This window comes from Cottoperca gobio, chromosome 19 (genome assembly GCF_900634415.1).
Source record: "Cottoperca gobio chromosome 19, fCotGob3.1, whole genome shotgun sequence".
Lineage (NCBI taxonomy): Eukaryota > Metazoa > Chordata > Actinopteri > Perciformes > Bovichtidae > Cottoperca > Cottoperca gobio.
Window position 1 is genome coordinate 15,813,455 of NC_041373.1, and position 18,156 is coordinate 15,831,610.

Consider the following 18,156-nt stretch of genomic DNA (forward strand, 5'->3'; position numbering starts at 1 on the left):
TCAAAACAAACACAGGGAATGAGCTCTCTGCTGATTTATTAAAGTCACAATAAACTAGTTTGTCAGCTGGGGGAAAAAAACCGTAATCTATTCTTAAAGATGTTTTCTGGAAATGCACTTATTTGCTGTCTTGCTGAGAGATAGATAAGAAGATTTATACAACTCTCATATCTGTCACTTAAATATAAAGATACAGCTGGCGGCTGGTTTAGATAACTTCCATAAAAACTGGAAACGGCACCTCTGAAGCTCACTCATGTACACATCATATTTCATTAGTTTCATCTTTACAAAAATGTAAAGTTCTAGTTTTACGGAGGATTAAATGCCAATTATGTGACTATTTCTTGGCCTAGAAGCAACTGCCTGCCAACTTCAACGCAACCTCACAGTGATGTCAAGACTTCAGGAAGTTAAACCGGATTTAGCCTGTTAGTTATTTAACCTTTAGAAGTGCTGGAATGCAGATTACCTTCAGCCGGGTTAGCTGCCTTAATGTAAAGATACGTTAAGAGATTGCTGTTGGTAGCACTATATTCAGCAAGACAGCGAATAAGAGCATTTCCCAAAATGTGTCTCGGTATAAGTAAGTAAACACGTATAATTTGTAAAACGATGTTCGTCCTTCCTTCTTTAAAATCCAAGCAGTTGCCCACAAGATGTTGACCTCTTGAGAGTAATCTTGTTTTCTCCCCTTTTCCCTCAGATGAGCAGTAAGCGCTCCAGCAGCTTCCGACGGGCCATTGCTAATGGCCGCCGCACGCTGCAAAGGGAGATCCTGCTGGACGAGACGGGGCTGGGTCTGTACAAACGTTTTGTTCGCTATGTGGCCTACGAGATCCTGCCCTGCGAGACGGACCGACGCTGGTACTTCCACCAGAACCGCCTGTGTCCCCCGCCTGTTTTCATCGCCATCGTCACCATCGTGCAGGTGAGATTAAGGAGGCGACGTCATCGACTTATCAGACACCGATCTGAATAAAGACTTACTGATTCAAATATTCCTCAAACATGGGCTGCGATATGTTTCTTGAGTACGTGCGTCTCACCCACAACCCTGACTGGAGTCTGTTCTGTTGGCTCAGTCGCTCGCTTCAGACCTTTGATCACACGCTGTGTCAGGGGGCTTAGTTGGTGCATTTAATGCCATTCCTCCAAGATGAAACGTGGAAAAACCAGGTCAGTAAGCAGCCTGCTCACCACAGTGGCTTTAAATGACCTATTATGTTCATTTGGAGAAGAATAAAGACAATCATGGACCCCACTGTTGAATGGGTTGAGGATTAAGCTGCTGAAAGTAACCTACAGCTTCTTCACAAAACTTCATCATTTCCCCTGAAATCATCATACTTCAGAGGAAAGAAAGCCAAGTGCCCTTATAATGGACCGACTGGCGGTGAACAGTCTGTGATGACAATGAGGATGTGATAATAACAGTTCACATTCATTTTAATTCACAGACAATGAGTCATTATTCTATGAAAAGAAATGAAGGGAATTGAACCAGATGTGCCATTTATTTTTTCTGCGGGCAGTAATTGTCTCCACAAGTCTAATAAGCATCAGCTGAGGAATACAGCAAGAGAATAAACCGTCATGCGTCTTTCTTAAAGCACAATGGGTTTTGGTTTTGCATCTTTGTACCAGCAGTGAGCAGAGAGAGCGTGTAATGGGTATGTCAGCAGGAACTGACAGTTTGGTGTCATTTCTGTGTCTGCCGCAGATCATCGTGTTCATGTGCTATGGCATCATGCTAAACAAGTGGGTACTGCAGACCTATCAGCCCGACTTCATGAAGAGCCCCCTGGTGTACCATCCCGGCCACCGTGCACAAGTGTGGCGCTTCTTCAGCTACATGTTCATGCACGTTGGGTACGTTCACCAGCCTCCACTTACCTCATGTTGATGTTCGCAGGAGTGTTTCAGTTCAAAGCAGGTTGGTTGTTTACATGATGCACAGCTGTAGAAATGTGTTCTCTCTTTTCTTTGCTCTCTCCTCAGATTGGAGCAGCTGGGGTTCAACGCTTTACTGCAGCTGATGATTGGCGTTCCTTTGGAGATGGTCCACGGCATCTTACGAATAAGTCTGCTTTACATGGCAGGAGTGCTGGCCGGTGAGTGTCTTTTAAAATAAGTGTATTATTATGTAAACCGGCGGTTCCTAATGCCTAGTTCACACTACACGTCTTAAGCCCTAATGTTCTACTCTCTGATCGGGTTAAGGGGAAACCTGGGGGAGGGATTGCCTGCACCAACAGGACCTTTACTGTATGTGTCGCATCTGCAACATGGAGCAAAGTTGTTGATGCACCTAAAAGGAAACATCCTATAAATATCAAAGACGTATGGGAACAGACTACAAGTGAAGTTCTGCAGATTGCTTGAATAAGAAATAATGTTTTCACTTCTCGCGTGTGCTCTTGAAGTGTGTGACCCCCCCCCCCGGTGCCGGTTAGTCATGTAGTGTGTGACCACAATGACTTCAAGACTCCAGATTACAAGACAGCAAGTGTAGTGTGAACAGTGCAGCACAGCGATCTGCTGGTGGTGTGAACGTGACATAAAGTGGGTGCGGCTTCACCGTGGGGGGGTTTAGACAGGGCCAAGTGTGCAACAAGACTATTTTTACATTTTAAATAACATTATAAAACGATGTAATGTAATAATACGTCATTTAGATTAACCACAAATAAAGAGTTTTACATTCGATGTGCAAACATATAATATTATAATAATAATCATTTATATTAGTTCATATACATATTTATCATTTGACTGTATCTTAACTAACAATACTGATGTAAAATATGTATGTAACACATATTCCTGGTGTCATCTTGAGCTGAAAGGTGTGTGTGTGTGTGTGTGTGTGTGTGTGTGTGTGTGTGTGTGTGTGGGGGGAACCACTGGTGTAACCTATGCAGTGATGAAGCACGTAGTTAAGATATTTATAGCCAATGTTCTGACAGCTTTAGATGATCTGCTATATGGACTGAGACTTCCCTCTTTATAAAACAATGACATAAACAGAAAAGAGTTCATTCTCTGTTCTGCGCTTCGTGTGTGTGTGTGTGTGTGTGTGTGTGTGTGTGTGTGTGTGTGTGTGTGAAGTCCGCAGTATATCTCGACTGACCTTGCTTGTGTTTTTTTATTTCATTACTGTGTGTACAGTCTACTACTCAGAAAGGTGCTCTGCTTTCTGTTTTGTTGGTACCTTCATCATTTATCAATTTGAAGGCGTTGTATTGCAGTTCATATTTGCTGTAGTAAAACCAACAGTTAGTTTTAGCACCGAATGAAACTCCAGTGAGGCTGAAATTGTGAGCGTCTTGTCCTCAAGCTGACATCCGTGAGTGGGCTTCTTGATAGTTGTGATGACGGACCCGCCCCGGCTGGTGGCACAGAATATTTGAAAGAAAAAATACAAGTCGCCAAAGCTAATGCAGCGGAGTGACTCACGGTGCCCAAAGGTCGGCCGGCAGCACTCGAGTCTTTATTGACAAGAAACCTCATTAACTTTCATCCTCCTCCAAGCTGGTTTGGAGATTGGACATTTGTAGTTTCGTAATGATTGCTGAATGTGGTTCGTCGCTGCAGTTTTTTTCGCTGTTAATGTGAAGTTGTATCAACACTGCTGCACAAACCTCTTTCCTCTTTCCTCTTTCATCTCCCAAATCTTTTCCCCAACTAACATTCGTTCGTTCAGTTCGTTCAGAATGTCTTTTTTCTGTCCTCTCTTTGTGCGTACAGTCGTACAATGGAGTTAAAGCTGCTCAAAGGTTCAAAATCAGATCCTCCATAAACTCATGAATTATTGTAGCTTTGATTTATTTTAGCAACGATGACAGAGAGTGAGAGGAAGCAAGCGAGCATGGGACTGAAAAGCAGGGAGAAGCGGTGTGGAGTGAAGCATTGTTTTTCTCTGGGGAATTAGCCTAAGTGCAGTTTGAGATGCTGTTTGGAGATTTAAGCTGCGGCCCGACTCAAACGAGGAGGAGAAGGCAGCGAGGAAATGGTGATATTTGTACCCCAGAGTCCAGAGTTGAACTACATTCATTGGAATTTTCTACGCTCGAGTTACACTGTAGTGATCAGAAATCACATTTGTTTAGTACTGTAGTGTCTAACTGTCTGGAATTAAATTAGATTTTTACTGCATTTAACTTTCAACACGATGTAATGAATGAAATCCTCCTGAACAACGAGGAAGGGCTGAGCTGCCTCACGGCCACCAGATGATGAACGACTTTAAGCAGCAGAATAATTTCACCTTCTGATTCTGGCTGATGGAGTGGAAATGGGAGCTGGCACGAATGTTGTGATGTATTGGGGAAGTATTTCATTGGAAAGCAGGTCGGGAAGTGCACCTGCTCTCCGTGTGTGTATTTCTGTACGCTCAGAGGTTTGGAGGCGCCGGTGGGAGTTAATGGCAGTGCGGTGGGGAGTCGAGAGACTGCGACACCGCTTACAGGTCGGAGGTCAGATGAAGGCTTTGGGCACGGCAGGACTCAGTCAGTTGGTGTCATGAGGCACACTAGGGGTGACTGGTGGGCATGGCATTGTTGCATGGAGAGACTTTTAATGTTTAATTTCATGTAACATAATGAAATTGCAATTCCTTTTATTTGAAGGAGTTTTAGGATCTGATTTGAAGAAATCAATAACCACTTTAAGTTTTTTAAGTGAACCCTTTCTAAGGCGTATAAATCATAACAACCTGTTTTTGTTTGTTCCCCACTGAAACCTTGACAAGAGAGGGCATGTGTTCATTGTTAAGTTCTTCCACTGAGATAACGCTTGTTTGACCATCATATTAGGTTAAGCGGTAACCTGAAGTTCATATAACAAACTTTAGAACCATGCTAGCTCCCTGACCCTATGCTAGGTAGATGTATAGATACGTAACACACAGTATATGTACGTCTGTGTGTGCAGTCTTTGGTACTTTAGTGTTTCACTGCCTCACACATTTCCCCTTAGTCTTTGTAAACTCATGATTGCTTGTGGATGTTAGAAATTGCCCAGTGCTTTAGATTACTCAGTGAAATTCCTGATTTCCCCCTTTTTTTGTGTTGCCCATGGCCGTCTCATGTATATATTCATGCAGTCTTATTCTAGCTCATGAGTTCAATCATGTGGACTGTTGCTATCAGCTCCCGCGCGCATGTTCGCTTGCTTGTTATTTTTTTTCAGGGCAGCGGTGCTTTCAGGTTATAGCTGCACTGGGTGCGTTTATGGAGCGACGTGCTGCAGGTACCGTGCCTTCACGTGCGTGTGCCTTAACACACCACAAGAGGTTCTGCACTGCAGGCCTTGTTTTCAACGACAAAAAGAAAGATTTTTCTTTTTGAAGATGCACAAAATACTTTGAAAATGTAATATACAGATATACATACCTCACATGCATGAACATTATTAGCATGAACATCATTATTCTGAAGATAATGAATACTGCAACTGAGCTTTTAGTGTTTAGTGTTTTTCCTGCTCTTTGTTTTGCATCGAGTGGCGGACAGGAAATAGACCTGGGGTCAAGCTTTCACTTTAAATCATCAGATTTTGGTTGAAGTATCAACAGATTCTAGTGGAAACAGAACGTGTAGCTCATGGTTGTAAAGAGTGTGTGTGTGTGTGTGTGTGTGTGTGTGTGTGTGTGTGTGTGTGTGTGTGTGTGTGTGTGTGTGTAAGACCCTTACTTAGAGAAGGTGTTAGTGTGTAATGCGTCCTCCCCTATTGGTCCTTTCATGTCACCTAACTCTATTTTATTTATTTTTTTAAAGAAAATATCTTAATTGGATTTGTTTTGTTTTGTTTATTTATTATTTATTTAATAAGGACAGAAACATAAGCATAGCATACTCACTGAGCATAACAATTGCCACAAATCATAGCATTTCATTTGCATATTGCAATAAAAAGCACAATAAAAAAATGCAATAAAATGCATATGCAAATATACAAGACAGACAGCAAATAGAAAATAAGGATGAGAATAAAAGTGTCATAAAATAATAACTTTTTTCAAGGAAAGACGCTCCATCACGCTACATGCCTGATTATTCTATCTAATAAGGAAAAGGTCTCAGATTCTTCCCCGGACAGAGGTGGGAAGTAATTAAATACACGTAGCCTTCACACTCCGTACATATAGATCATACAGTACACATATTACAAATTATGAAATAGTATAAAACAATAAATTCAGTTACTTATACAAAACAAAACTTAAATATAACACATGCCTGTAGTCAAACTTAAAATTCCAAACAACAAACATTTTTATTTTCCTCATTGTAGAATTCTGTACTTCTTCTTCTTCTTCTTCTTCTTCTTCTTCTTCTTCTTCTTCTTCTTCTGATCTGGCCCTTGAGATCCTCCAGCTGGGACTTAATGAAGCTCTCTGTCTTCTCCCACTCCTGCTCCTTTTCCTGCAGTCTGCTTCAGGGTCTGCTCCTGAAGGAGGCCACAGAGGTTTGTCCTCCTGCCACTTAATGCGATGACTCTCGTACTGCTGCTCAGCCTGCTTCAGAGCAGCCGTTAGGGTGTAGTTCTCCTGTTGAAGCTCAGCCTGCTGCCATTGGTCCAATGTTTTGATTGATCCTCCACAAACTTTCCTGCGTCTCCAGTTGTGCAAGACTTGTCTTGCCACTGGAGATGTTCGATCTTCATTTTCTGATCGGCCTCCTTCAGTGCATCCATGTGGTTGTTATTCTCAGCTTCTTGCTCGTCCAGCTGCTCGAGGTCATTCTGAGCTTTCGGCTGATGTTTCTGAGCTGGGATGTCTCGATGATCCCTCTGTGAAGAGTGAGCCTGAGCCTCATCCAGCCGGTCTCTCAGGCTACATATCTCCCTCTGCATCCGCTCTTTCTCAGGGCTCCACTGATTGTTATCCTCTCTGTGCTCTTGCAGCCGACAGTAAATTAGCCAGCGATTCCTCTTGGTTTTCCAAATGCACTCTGCACTCAGCTGTACTTTCAGAGAGCCTCGCCTGGCTGACCTGCAGCTGACACCTTGTCTTTCCATGGAACTAAATACACTAACGGGTGCCATTATGCATCATGAGTACTTTAAATACACTGGTGCTAATAAGATCCAAAGATCTTCAGTGCACCATGATATATGCAGAGAATGTTTGGCATTTTCAGGACTTGTTCTTTAAAAATGACTGAAACGAGTTACCGATTGCCGATGCATTGCTCATACTTATACTTTCTATACTACTTAAGCAGATTATTTGAGTACTTCCACCCCTGTCCCTGGATGAATGCTTAATAAAAGCACCTGAGTAGCTGACCTGTAAACCCTGAGAGGTGTCACTGCGTCACCGAGCACCTTAAGAGCCTGTGGACTGCCTCTGCCGACCTTTGGAGAGACTATGGTTTTGAATTATGCAGGAGGATTGTCTCCTCCTTGTGTCCGGGAGAGCCTCTTCACAGAATATACTGTTTACTGTAATAAACCAGCTGTGCTCACGCTGCTTATTGCCGTCCTCAGTCAAGAGAAGGAAGAGACATGTGGCCTGTTGGGAAATTGTAATGGAAATGTGATAAATGGCTGCATGTCAGTATAACCTCATTGTTGCAAGCTGGCTGATGTTGTCATTACTTAAAAGCGGCATGCCAAGTTACATGTAATGGTTAATCCTTCAGCGGTTGATTTATGTTGTTCTGGTATCAGGGAGGACGTGTCAGCTTTCCACTGCGGCCGTGAGACTCGCTGCATCCTGGGTCTTAATTTAGCCGGATGATTGTTTCTGCGTCCTCTCAAGCTAATAAAATCGTATTCAGTCTCTAAATGACTCGAAGCACTTCAGGCTTATTCTAGCCCATGTTAGTCGACCATTCCCGTGTTCCTGTTATATATAACGGACTTTTTCAAAGCGCACTGCACATATTTAGGCAGCGTAAATATGATTATGTCTGCTGCCAGTGGTCTTGGTGCGCGGCCAAGAGTGGCTTTGTCCATCATACATTTTTGCTGATGTTTGGTGTTTGGTCAAGGCACACAAGCGGCGAGTAATTCTGTTCTATGGACATCCCGAAAGACTGTAAATATTTGGGAATGTTAATGTTAATAAATCTTAAATGTCTATGTTTGTTGTTAGATTTGTAATTTGGTAACTGATTGACTTTATAGATTCTGTTTGCTGTTCATTTGTCTGTAATAAAGAAATCCGATATTATAGGAATTAGGGTTCAAACATTGACCCATGACACAAAGGGTTTCACATGTGATTGAACACACTTCAGAGATATTTAACCGAACACTGATTTGATCAAGTGAATCTGAGAAGGTTTGAGGAAAGCAGGAGTTGTTTTGAGCTCTAGAGTCGTCTACTGAATGCCAATTATCTCTTGCTCGCTCTTACTTTGAAGGCCTGTCGGTGGAGTGTGTGGCTGAGACAACAATGTCAGTACACAAGGTCAGATGTCTGTCTTTTAGCCAACCTTGGCTGCAAACCCTGGTGTTGCGTACATCAGTGAGGAGTCTGGTCCTGTGTTTCTGATGTACTCCCCTGGTGCTGAGCTGAACTGAGCACTGAGGAGGCAGGGTGACCTTGGTGCGGTGCAGAGGCTGCCAGCGTGATTATGGTAATTCCCAACCCCCCCACATCCCGCCCCGTAGTCAACTCTTCCTCAGTGACACCGATCTCACTTCCTCCAACAACCACCCCCTGCAGCCTCGCTGATGGCACCGCCGAGGAATATTTCTACTGTAATGCAGCCTAATTGAAGGTAGCCCGTTTGTGCGGAGCGAGCCCGCTTTGTTTATCGGTGTCGATTTGCATTTACTGTATGAAGCCAATCCAGGTCGGCAATATTTGTTTCAGGCACTCTGTTGGAATTAGAGAGGAGGCTATTTCTCGGCTCAGTTTAAATCACATTTACTTTGGTGTTTAGTTTCAAGGTTCTCCGATGAAGAAGCACATCACGGTGGCTTCATAACCTTGAGCGCAGGAAGTGCTTTCATGCGGATGTAGAATTTGAGTAATTTCCTCCAAGGTCAGCTATTGTGCTTGTTAGCTGAAAAGCAGTCGTGAGTGATAACCGCTCTGGTCGTGACAAGAATACAGCTTTTTGTATAACAGCTCGTCTTACGCAACTTCAGGAGCATTAGGCATATTGAGATGTACGCTCACTAATTCCTGAGCTTCTCCAGTTATAAGCATGCTCATATGCCCACACACACTCGCCCAGATCCGATATGATTATACTTTTCCACTAACGGTCCTCTCAGCAGTATGGAGGAAGGGACTTGTATTGAATTTTCCTGATGCCCCCTGGGCTCTGGGGTAGCATAAATATTATCATATCTGTCCCCGTGTGGCACATTTGGACAGGGCAGAAAACTGTTACAATAAACCGAATCAATCTCCCAGGAAACCAAGGGCAAGGTGTGTTTACAGTGGCCGTGTTGGCACACTGTGTGAAATTGATGCATTGTATCCGTTCCTCCAGGCCAGAGCTTGGCATCAATGACGCTGATCGTTTCCATGTTCTCTTTTCTTTTTGTATCTGTCGACAGGAGAAGTCACTGATTAACGTTTTGTTTTTGACTTTGGATCTGTGTTTCCCTTCTCTACGCATCTGCTTTGACTGCAAGGTGTGAAGTGTTTTGTTGCCAAGCATCTCGACACTGCACATAAGTACAACTTTGCGGCACTTGATGGAGCTTCTTCCCTGGAGACGGATGAAGACGTTAGATTGGACGAGGACGGATTGCGAGTCATTCTGCTCCACTTTAAGTAAAGCATCAGAGACGGAGATGATATTTCCATTATCTCTTTCTGTCTGGATGATACAGACGAGTCCATCTCCTTCCTAGGTGGAACATATCTTTAATAAAGCTCCCCCAGTCTGACAGCACTATTATAATTGAGGCTTTTGAAAATAGACACCACTCTATTAAATGACATTTGAAGCTGTGAGCTTTTCAAGTTGACTATAAAGTAGATAAAAGACCACGCCACCCTGACATTTACTTATTTTAACTCAACTGCATACATTCTCTGCTCATATACCAAAACTAAAGTAAGTAAGTTCTCAAATCTGATGCTGAAACAAGCCATTTATTCAACATAAATCCTAAACATTGGCTGGTTCTGTTTCCTCAATTGTGAAGATTTCCTGCGTCTCTTTTATAACCGGTCACCTTATTGTGATGGGCGCGCCAATAAACAGTGGATTTATATGTTACTTAGTGAGAAAAGAATGAAAGTACCGACAGCTCCTTCACGATTAGCTAAATTAACAGACACTACAGCTCTAATTCTCTTGTAATTGAGCAGCAGAGTATTTAAAAATGACACGCAGACGAAAGAAAAAAAGCTGCAGTTGTGATTATGATCGCACTCTTAGCGTGTGTTCTGTGTCACGCTTCCTCGTGCACTCACTCCTCCACTCTTTCCATCAGTGTCCCTCGCTTCTTATTTGTGCTTAGTGAATAAATCTGCTCAGGCATTTCCCCAGTTCATTAGCCAACAGAGGCAGCCCTGTGACTGCAGGAGTGCTGACTGCAGCACATCTCCGTGCAGCTCCACAAGATTTAATGCATACAGGATAGATCTGTCTGAGGCAAGTGTGTACAAATACTGCAACATGAACCTAAAAGGCAACAAACCCACAGTATCAACGGCTTAGAGTTTTCCTTTCCCCTGTCCGGTGAGCTGAGCTTCCATTGATTTATTCTACTTCTTTTATGGAAAAGACAATCTAGTTATCCTAATGGTCCCAACAAAAAAGTATCTTACAAATTATTTCATGTCTCATAATAAAACATAAATAAATGGGGTTTGTTTTTCCTCATAGCTTTTACCAATAGACTGATTAAACGAATAAAAGCACAGAGGTTGGTTACCAGATTTGCTTGTGTCCGATACTGAGGGAATAAATAAACACAATGTCCTTTAAATTGTCCTCTCCTCGATGATTTATTGGCCGAAATGCAAATCAATGTTCTTATTTCTGGTCTTGACACATTCAGTGTTCGATGATATGTAGTTTTGCTTCCCTGATTACAATATCTCTCTCTAACTCCTGACTAAAGCCGCTCTAATCGATATTCCTATATTAACGATGGGTCCGTTGACTGTGTGTAAGGTGACAGAGCTCTGTCATAGTGATGAACCCTCAGAGACATATCTCCTGACTCTGCAGTTCCCTTCAGTCTCACCGTTTACTCTGATAAACTCTGCGCTCCCCGTCCAGCACCAAGCGACAGACGAAGTTTGCTGATGAACATAGTGAAGCGTTCAGCAGCCGAAGGGCCAAACATTTCACTCAGGAGTTGATGAAAACCAAACAGAATTAAAAAAGAGAGCAAATATTGGATTTGCATCTGTTGGGTCGCCTGAAGCAGCATAGTGTTCACCATATGAACTTTATAAGTATTTGTTACAGTTTACAGCTTGTTATGCTGCCTCAACAAATCAATTAATGCAGGTTTACCTTGAACTGTGTGGCTATGTGTAAAACCCACTTTTAAACCAAGCAGTAAATACGTTATGAATATAAGAAACATGCACCAGAGAAACATATACATACACATGAATGCTCAATGTTTGATAGACAGCATGGGCTAAGATGATCTAATATGTTTACCCTTAAATCCTACGTTGCGTATCTTTAGCCTAAACATCTACGCCCAATTTAGACGCGTGGGCGAGTGACTACAGCACATGTCACATTACAGCAACGTCCCGGGTCCTATTCCAGCCTTAGTCGCATGTCATACCCCTCTCGCTCCACCATATTCAGTATCTGTCTCTACACTGTTAAATAACGGCAAGATCACACACACACACACACACACACACACACACACACACACACACACACACACACACACACACACACTTGATAGACTGCTAATAGATTGAGTAATCACAGTTGATATCTACTTTAGGAAGCAGACGGTGAAAAGGTTTGTAAGTGTTGGATTAGAGTTTGTTTCTTTATCTCAACAGTGACCGTGCTTTAGTGCAGCCTCCACTGGAGTGGCTACAGGGAGGCGCAGCCTCGGGCACAGCGGCCTTGGATCAGCTTACCATCCCTTGTCTGCACCTTATCCCTGAGAAACTGAAAAACACAAAGTTGACCCATAGCTTAAGGGCAGCCTGGAGTAACAGTAATGGTGTAGCATGTTTGGTTTGACAGAGAGGCTCAGCTCTCGGAGCTGCGTCGGGGATTATACTGCGGTGGATAGCCCTGAGTGTGTGGTTGACTTACGCTACACAAGGTACATAACTCTTACTGTCTACGTTGCGTGTGTGGATGTTGCAAGCGCACAAAAAGATTTGAGGATGTTGATGATGACTTCAGAATGGCAACAATAAATAATCTGCGCATGAGAGCACAGGAAAGTATCAGCTCGGCGCTGAAATAATTATACACCTCACCTCACGTCTCAGCTCCTGCTGAGCGCGAGAATCCTAAATCCTAAATCCCCCTCAGCAAGAGAGCCCACATGACAGGACTGTTTAATATTCATACTGTATTTGGAGCCTCTCACCAAAGCAGAGCGAGCAGGAGGAGCGAGCAGTTTGTTTCCTCCCTGTGGATCCCGTCTCTTCCTCTGTGCCGGAGGTCTCAGGTTGTCTTCTCTTCTTCACCCACAGATGCTGGTGTCACATCCCTGACAAGCGTCTCCTACGAAAGAGTTGGTTCTGGCTGGTGTTAACTATCATGTTAGAAGCCAAACAGGCTACTTCACTACTCTTAAAGCTGCTCTAATCAACATTGGATTAAGTTACTAAGTGTAATGCAGAGGGGGTCGCTAGTGGTGAACTCACTTAGGATCTCCCTCAAGTCTGCAGTTCCCCTCAGCTATAAGGAGCTGCAGCTAATTGCTTTTAACTATTAGTTTACAGCCTGTAACTCTCCTGCTCTCACTGCATTGTTTGCAGCCGCAGCAGGATAAAAGCTCTAAACACTCACTCCAAGCTGCAGCATAACAAACCTAGCTAATGTTAGTGGAGCATTTAGTGCCAGATATTACCCTCAGGAGTTGCTGGAGATGAAAAAGAAACGACAAATTAATACTAATGTTGCTCCTTCTGCGTTTAAGCAGGCAAATGTTTGCTAGAATATTCACCACATCAACTGCATGAAGTGATAATGTGTCAGTGTTGTGTAAGAAATACAGTATTTGTGTCTGAATCAGTTACAAACGAGGAGATGTCGGGAAGAAACTGCACCTTTAATCCAAATTTGTTATTCACTTTACTAAAGCCGTCAAATAACTTCTAAATACTGTATCACTTAATAGCGTTGAATCTTTAAGAGTAGCAAAAGAGAAATGTATTCAGAATTACGCTATAACTGTAACTAATGCCCCCGACGATATCTCTCACATCATTCTATCAATGTGTCATCGATGTCTCTCTCGGCTCCTAAGTAATACATGAACTGCAAAGATTTGTGGAGCTCCAAAAAAAAGACCAACTCCGATGCTCAAATTCAATTTTTTCTTTACTTTGAAGAGATCAGAGACCACATACTGTATGCTGCGCTGTGTAATTGCAATTTTGTGGAACTACTAAAAATGGGGCAGTGTGAATCTCCTCAAATCTTTAGCAGAAGCACCAAACCTTCATCTGCCCCGTAAATCCACATAAAATAGCCCAAAGGTGTCGGAGCGAGGCGAGATGAATGACTCAGGAATGCGCTCTGATTACCATCTGTCTTTCCACGACCATCACTGCCACCACGGGCTGACGAGGCGTTTCTTAAGACAATGTTTACTCTGTGCGGACCCACACCGCACCACACACACACACACACACACACACACACACAGGATATGAATGTTACAACATGCATTATAGATCTGAGATCACAACTCCAGCAAACTCAAACTGTGATGAAAAAGAGGCTGTTTTGTTTTATCAGCCCTCTCCGCTTCCCTTATCGTCTCATTTGCATAATTAACAGTGGCTGACGCTGTCCTCGCCAGCAACTGAGATTTCTCCTGCTTGAAACTTTGTCCTACTTCATAGTGTCACTGCAACCTGCTGAATGCAGCGGCAGGTGCACTGAGCCGCAGTCAGGGGTTTAAACACTGTGAGAAGCAGCTGCTGACTACATACCTTACACTCCATCTGTTTGCCGTATTTTTGTTTTTCTTATTAATAAATGGCCAAACTACACACTCGAGATATTCCCTACACAACAATGGACATCGAAAAACAACGCACACACAGCAAAGTGCAGTGAGCTTCAATGCAAGTCAAACCCACAGCTCCAGTCCAGCTTCCATCAATGTCGCCTATCTTGCCTCGACCAGGGCGACGGTCATGTGACCTGTAGATCACTATAAGTTGTATTATTATCCTTTATAAAATAGAAAAAGTACAATATTTCAACCATCTTTTCAGAATATTCTTAAGCAGATACAATCGTAACCCATTAATGGGTAGAAAGCAACACATTGTGTGTTCTTTAAACCTCATTTTTCTTTATTCAGAAACCGTTTTTATCTCTTTGTGAATGAACGAGTCAACTGCAGATTGACTTAGAAAATGTGTTTCTTACTGTATATCCATCCATGTGAAGATGAAATACTTCTAAAGACCTCAACACATCAATAAATATCCATAGTTTTTTTGTCAGTCCTTAAAAGTCAAACAAATACGGTAGAGGAGGTTTCTATAGACGATACTAGAGGTTTCAAACGGCCTCATAAGATGTCCACATAATGCAAACACTTCAAAAGCCGACTGTTTTCAATAATCAAGAAGAATGATTTCCATATGCATCGTCTATTTTTATTAACCAGCACAGTATAGCCTCAGTAGCTATTTATGGAAGCCTAATTAGTCAGCTATTTATAGAGCATAATGTAATTTAGCTGTAGCCTAAAGCATGTTGTGTGTCAGGTCGACTGTGTATATACTGCACACTAATTCAATGCACTATATATTATATACTAATCATCATAACACACTGATTTAGCAGGAAGTATGCACAAATTATAAAATGTATTTAATTAAATATTAAATACATTTTATAGTAAGTAACAGGAAATGACAGCTGTGACCTGCCACCTGTACTCTTCACATTATATCTTTTTAAACGGCACGCTTGGCTTCTGTCCACATCTGTCCACATCTCCCAGATTACATTCTGCTGGTGAACATCAGACGAAGCATCTTTAAAGCACACAAAATGTGAATTATCCTCTTCAGCGAGGTTCGCATGTGTTCTCCCGGCCTCGCTTTTGGTCAGAGGTCATTTTAAGACGGACGTTTTTAATTCACAGCATCCTGAAGCAAAAATCCAGTTAGGAAATATTCCATTTTGAGTTCTTTACAATTTTAATTTAATTAGTCAGCTGCTGTTTTAGCTGTGTGTGTGTGTGTGTGTGTGTGTGTGTGTGTGTGTGTGTGTGTGTGTGTGTGTGTGTGTGTGTGTGTGAATTTAAAGGGCATGTGAAGGTCAGCTGATGTAGCACAGTCCCTGTGAGCTGAGGGGGATTTCTACTCAGAGATTTTTAGAAAAATGCTCCGAGGAAGGTGACTTGTGCTGCTGCGTGATGAGTAATCTGACTCGCTCTTTGTTTTCCCCCTCTGCTTTAAAATGCTGTCCTATGCTCTCTCTCTGTCTGTCTTCCACACACACACACACACACACACACACACACTGTTCTCTCTGCATTGCGTGCTCTCCTTCTCTTACGTCTACACTCCTAATCTCTCTCTCTGTCTCTCTCTCTGCAGGCTCGCTGACAGTGTCCATCACCGACATGCGTGCTCCAGTGGTGGGGGGCTCCGGTGGGGTCTACGCTCTGTGCTCAGCGCATCTCGCCAACGTCGTCATGGTAACTGCCATCATCATCATTGCCCCCATTGGAAATGGAGGATTTGAATCCTCTTTTTAATTGTCACACACATGTACAGAGCTCACACAGTGAAATGTAGACTCTGCATTTAACCCGTCCTAGTGGGCAGGAGGAGGCATACCTGGTCCATTCGGGGACTCGAACCGGCGACCCTCCGGTTCCCAAGCCGTCCCTACGGACTGAGCTACTGCTGCCATTGTTGCATCCAAAAGCATTAATCTAGAGCCATCCGAACGGTGTGAGACAGAAACCACACTCTCACATGTTCAGTATCTGTTTTGTAAAAAAAAAGAAAGATTCTACATTTTCACAATATATGTTTGTTGGAGGTTCTTCCTGCTGCCGTTAAATATTCCCTCTTTGAACTTGTTGAGCAGCTTTACCCCAACATGACATGTTTTCACTGTGCCTGTCACACGTATCAATGAATCTGAAGTGAACTGGCATTTCAGACACTTCTTTTAATTATTCACACTGTTTTTATTTGTGTACACTGAAAACAGTGGATTCCCTTGATGCTGCAGTATTTATTGATGTGTGGGTTTCTGTCACAGGGCGAACATGTGAAATGCCTTCCACGTTCTCCTCAACTCTCGAGGCGGTGTTACATCTGACGAATCACTTTAACTAATGTTGCTGTTCACTGTTGGCAGCCGAGATGCCAGCAGGGATAGAAATCAAAGTGCATTGACGGGCCCAAAGCAAAGACTCTGTGACTGTAACTGCGTGCTCGTAGCAGCTAACAGACAGTTTATTTGGTCTGTTACGCTTGATGCCTTGTTTGTAGCTGGGAAATCCTTTAAGGCAACATCTTAGTTCTGCTCTGATGAACTCTCCCAGTTTGTGTTTTTGAAGAAACCCTCGTCAAGTCTCGACCCAGTAGTCTCAGCCATCTGTCATCGAGCATCATCATCAAAGTTTCGAGCGCTTCTTCGGACTTGAATCCCTCGAAGTCATGCGGCTCTCGCTAAATTGTTAGAATTACAATCTTGGAACTGTGTTGCACGAGTTCAACGTTTGCCATTGCAGCTACATCTTAAATCTTGATGTTTGCAACAGCGAGCACTCTTTCTGAATGATCCCCTCGCACACGTACGTCAGATTACCTCGCGCAATTCTCCATTTCAATGCCAGCGGTGTGTTAACGAGATGTGTAACGGACCGAACCGATTGGCTGGTTAAAGACTTCACCTCATTTGAGAGTGGAGGCACGTCAAAGCAAATGGCCTCCCATGGGAGAGCAGCTCAGCTCAGACCTCCTCCTCTGCATTACTGTGCTGACCTCTCCCCTCTTTGCTATTAATCATTTATTTGTGGAAATATTGTGACATTGCGAGCACTGCCACTTTTATTTATATTCTCCTCAGCCGTTTAATTGTTCTGCTGTGAGAGAAGAGGAGGCTCTGGGTAATATTCCCGCAGCTAAAGAGCTTAAAGGGACAGTTCACCCTTAAAAAACTCTTAGCTGTAGTGCTGTTGATCAATCTGGATTGTTTTGGTGTGAGTCCCTGCGTCGTGGAGACGTTGGCCTTCTCTCTCGGGAGACAACACACACTCAAGATAATCCACGGACCTCGTTGTGAGCTGTTTCACGTCGGAACTACTTTCTGCGGAGGGATGTGATTGGTACAGTTTTTCATCCTTTTGGTGTAAATGTGTTATTCAAAGTCAGATTTCCATTGTTCCGTTTCCCCCCCAGAGAATCTCAACGGCTATTTATTGGCCCATTTTCCCTGTTAAATGATCTTAGCTCTAATTAATGGAGCGCCTCTGGGCTGGAACCAGTAAGTGGAGTGCAGCCAGGTGTATAATCACGTCTGTGTGTAGTGTTTCCTCCTCTCTCATATGGATATAGATGGTCTAAATATGTCCAGAGGATAGAAAATGAGGGGTTTATTCCCAGGCTGTTAATATACTCATATCTATATATAAATATTTGTTTGTGTCATGCTTGTTTAACGCTGACGAGACACTTTCCCTCTGTGTTGCAGAACTGGGCCGGGATGCGTTGTCCGTACAAGCTGCTCCGCATGATCCTGGCGCTGGTTTGCAGTAAGTTATCAAGATTTACTCTCAAAGCCCTGCTCTTCTGTTGCTATCTGTGCTCAATTTATAGCTCAATCATTGAATAAGGGAGTGTGCATAACCTTTCAGTTTCAGCATATTTTATTTTCACAGTTCAACATGGAGTATTTATCATCTAAGTGGGGTTTAAAACCCTCTCAAAGCCGAGCAAGAGGCATGCTGCTCAAGCTATCTTTGTTATTTGCTCAGAGAGGCTCCATGATTGGACGTGTTGCTTTGTTTTCAGATCATTTG

At 43.0% G+C, this 18,156-nt stretch overlaps 1 protein-coding gene across 3 annotated transcripts in view; it reads left to right on the forward strand.

Moving 5' to 3' along the window:
- The window catches only part of rhbdl1 (rhomboid, veinlet-like 1 (Drosophila)), a 50,469-nt gene that overhangs the window by 26,599 nt on the left and 5,714 nt on the right, over window positions 1–18,156 (forward strand). For all 3 annotated transcript variants that reach the window (XM_029455529.1, XM_029455527.1, XM_029455528.1), the window contains exons 3-7: window positions 707–931; window positions 1,724–1,872; window positions 2,002–2,114; window positions 15,716–15,816; window positions 17,829–17,889. In XM_029455529.1, the coding sequence (XP_029311389.1) occupies window positions 707–931; window positions 1,724–1,872; window positions 2,002–2,114; window positions 15,716–15,816; window positions 17,829–17,889 (649 nt within the window). The remainder of the gene's footprint in view (window positions 1–706; window positions 932–1,723; window positions 1,873–2,001; window positions 2,115–15,715; window positions 15,817–17,828; window positions 17,890–18,156) is intronic.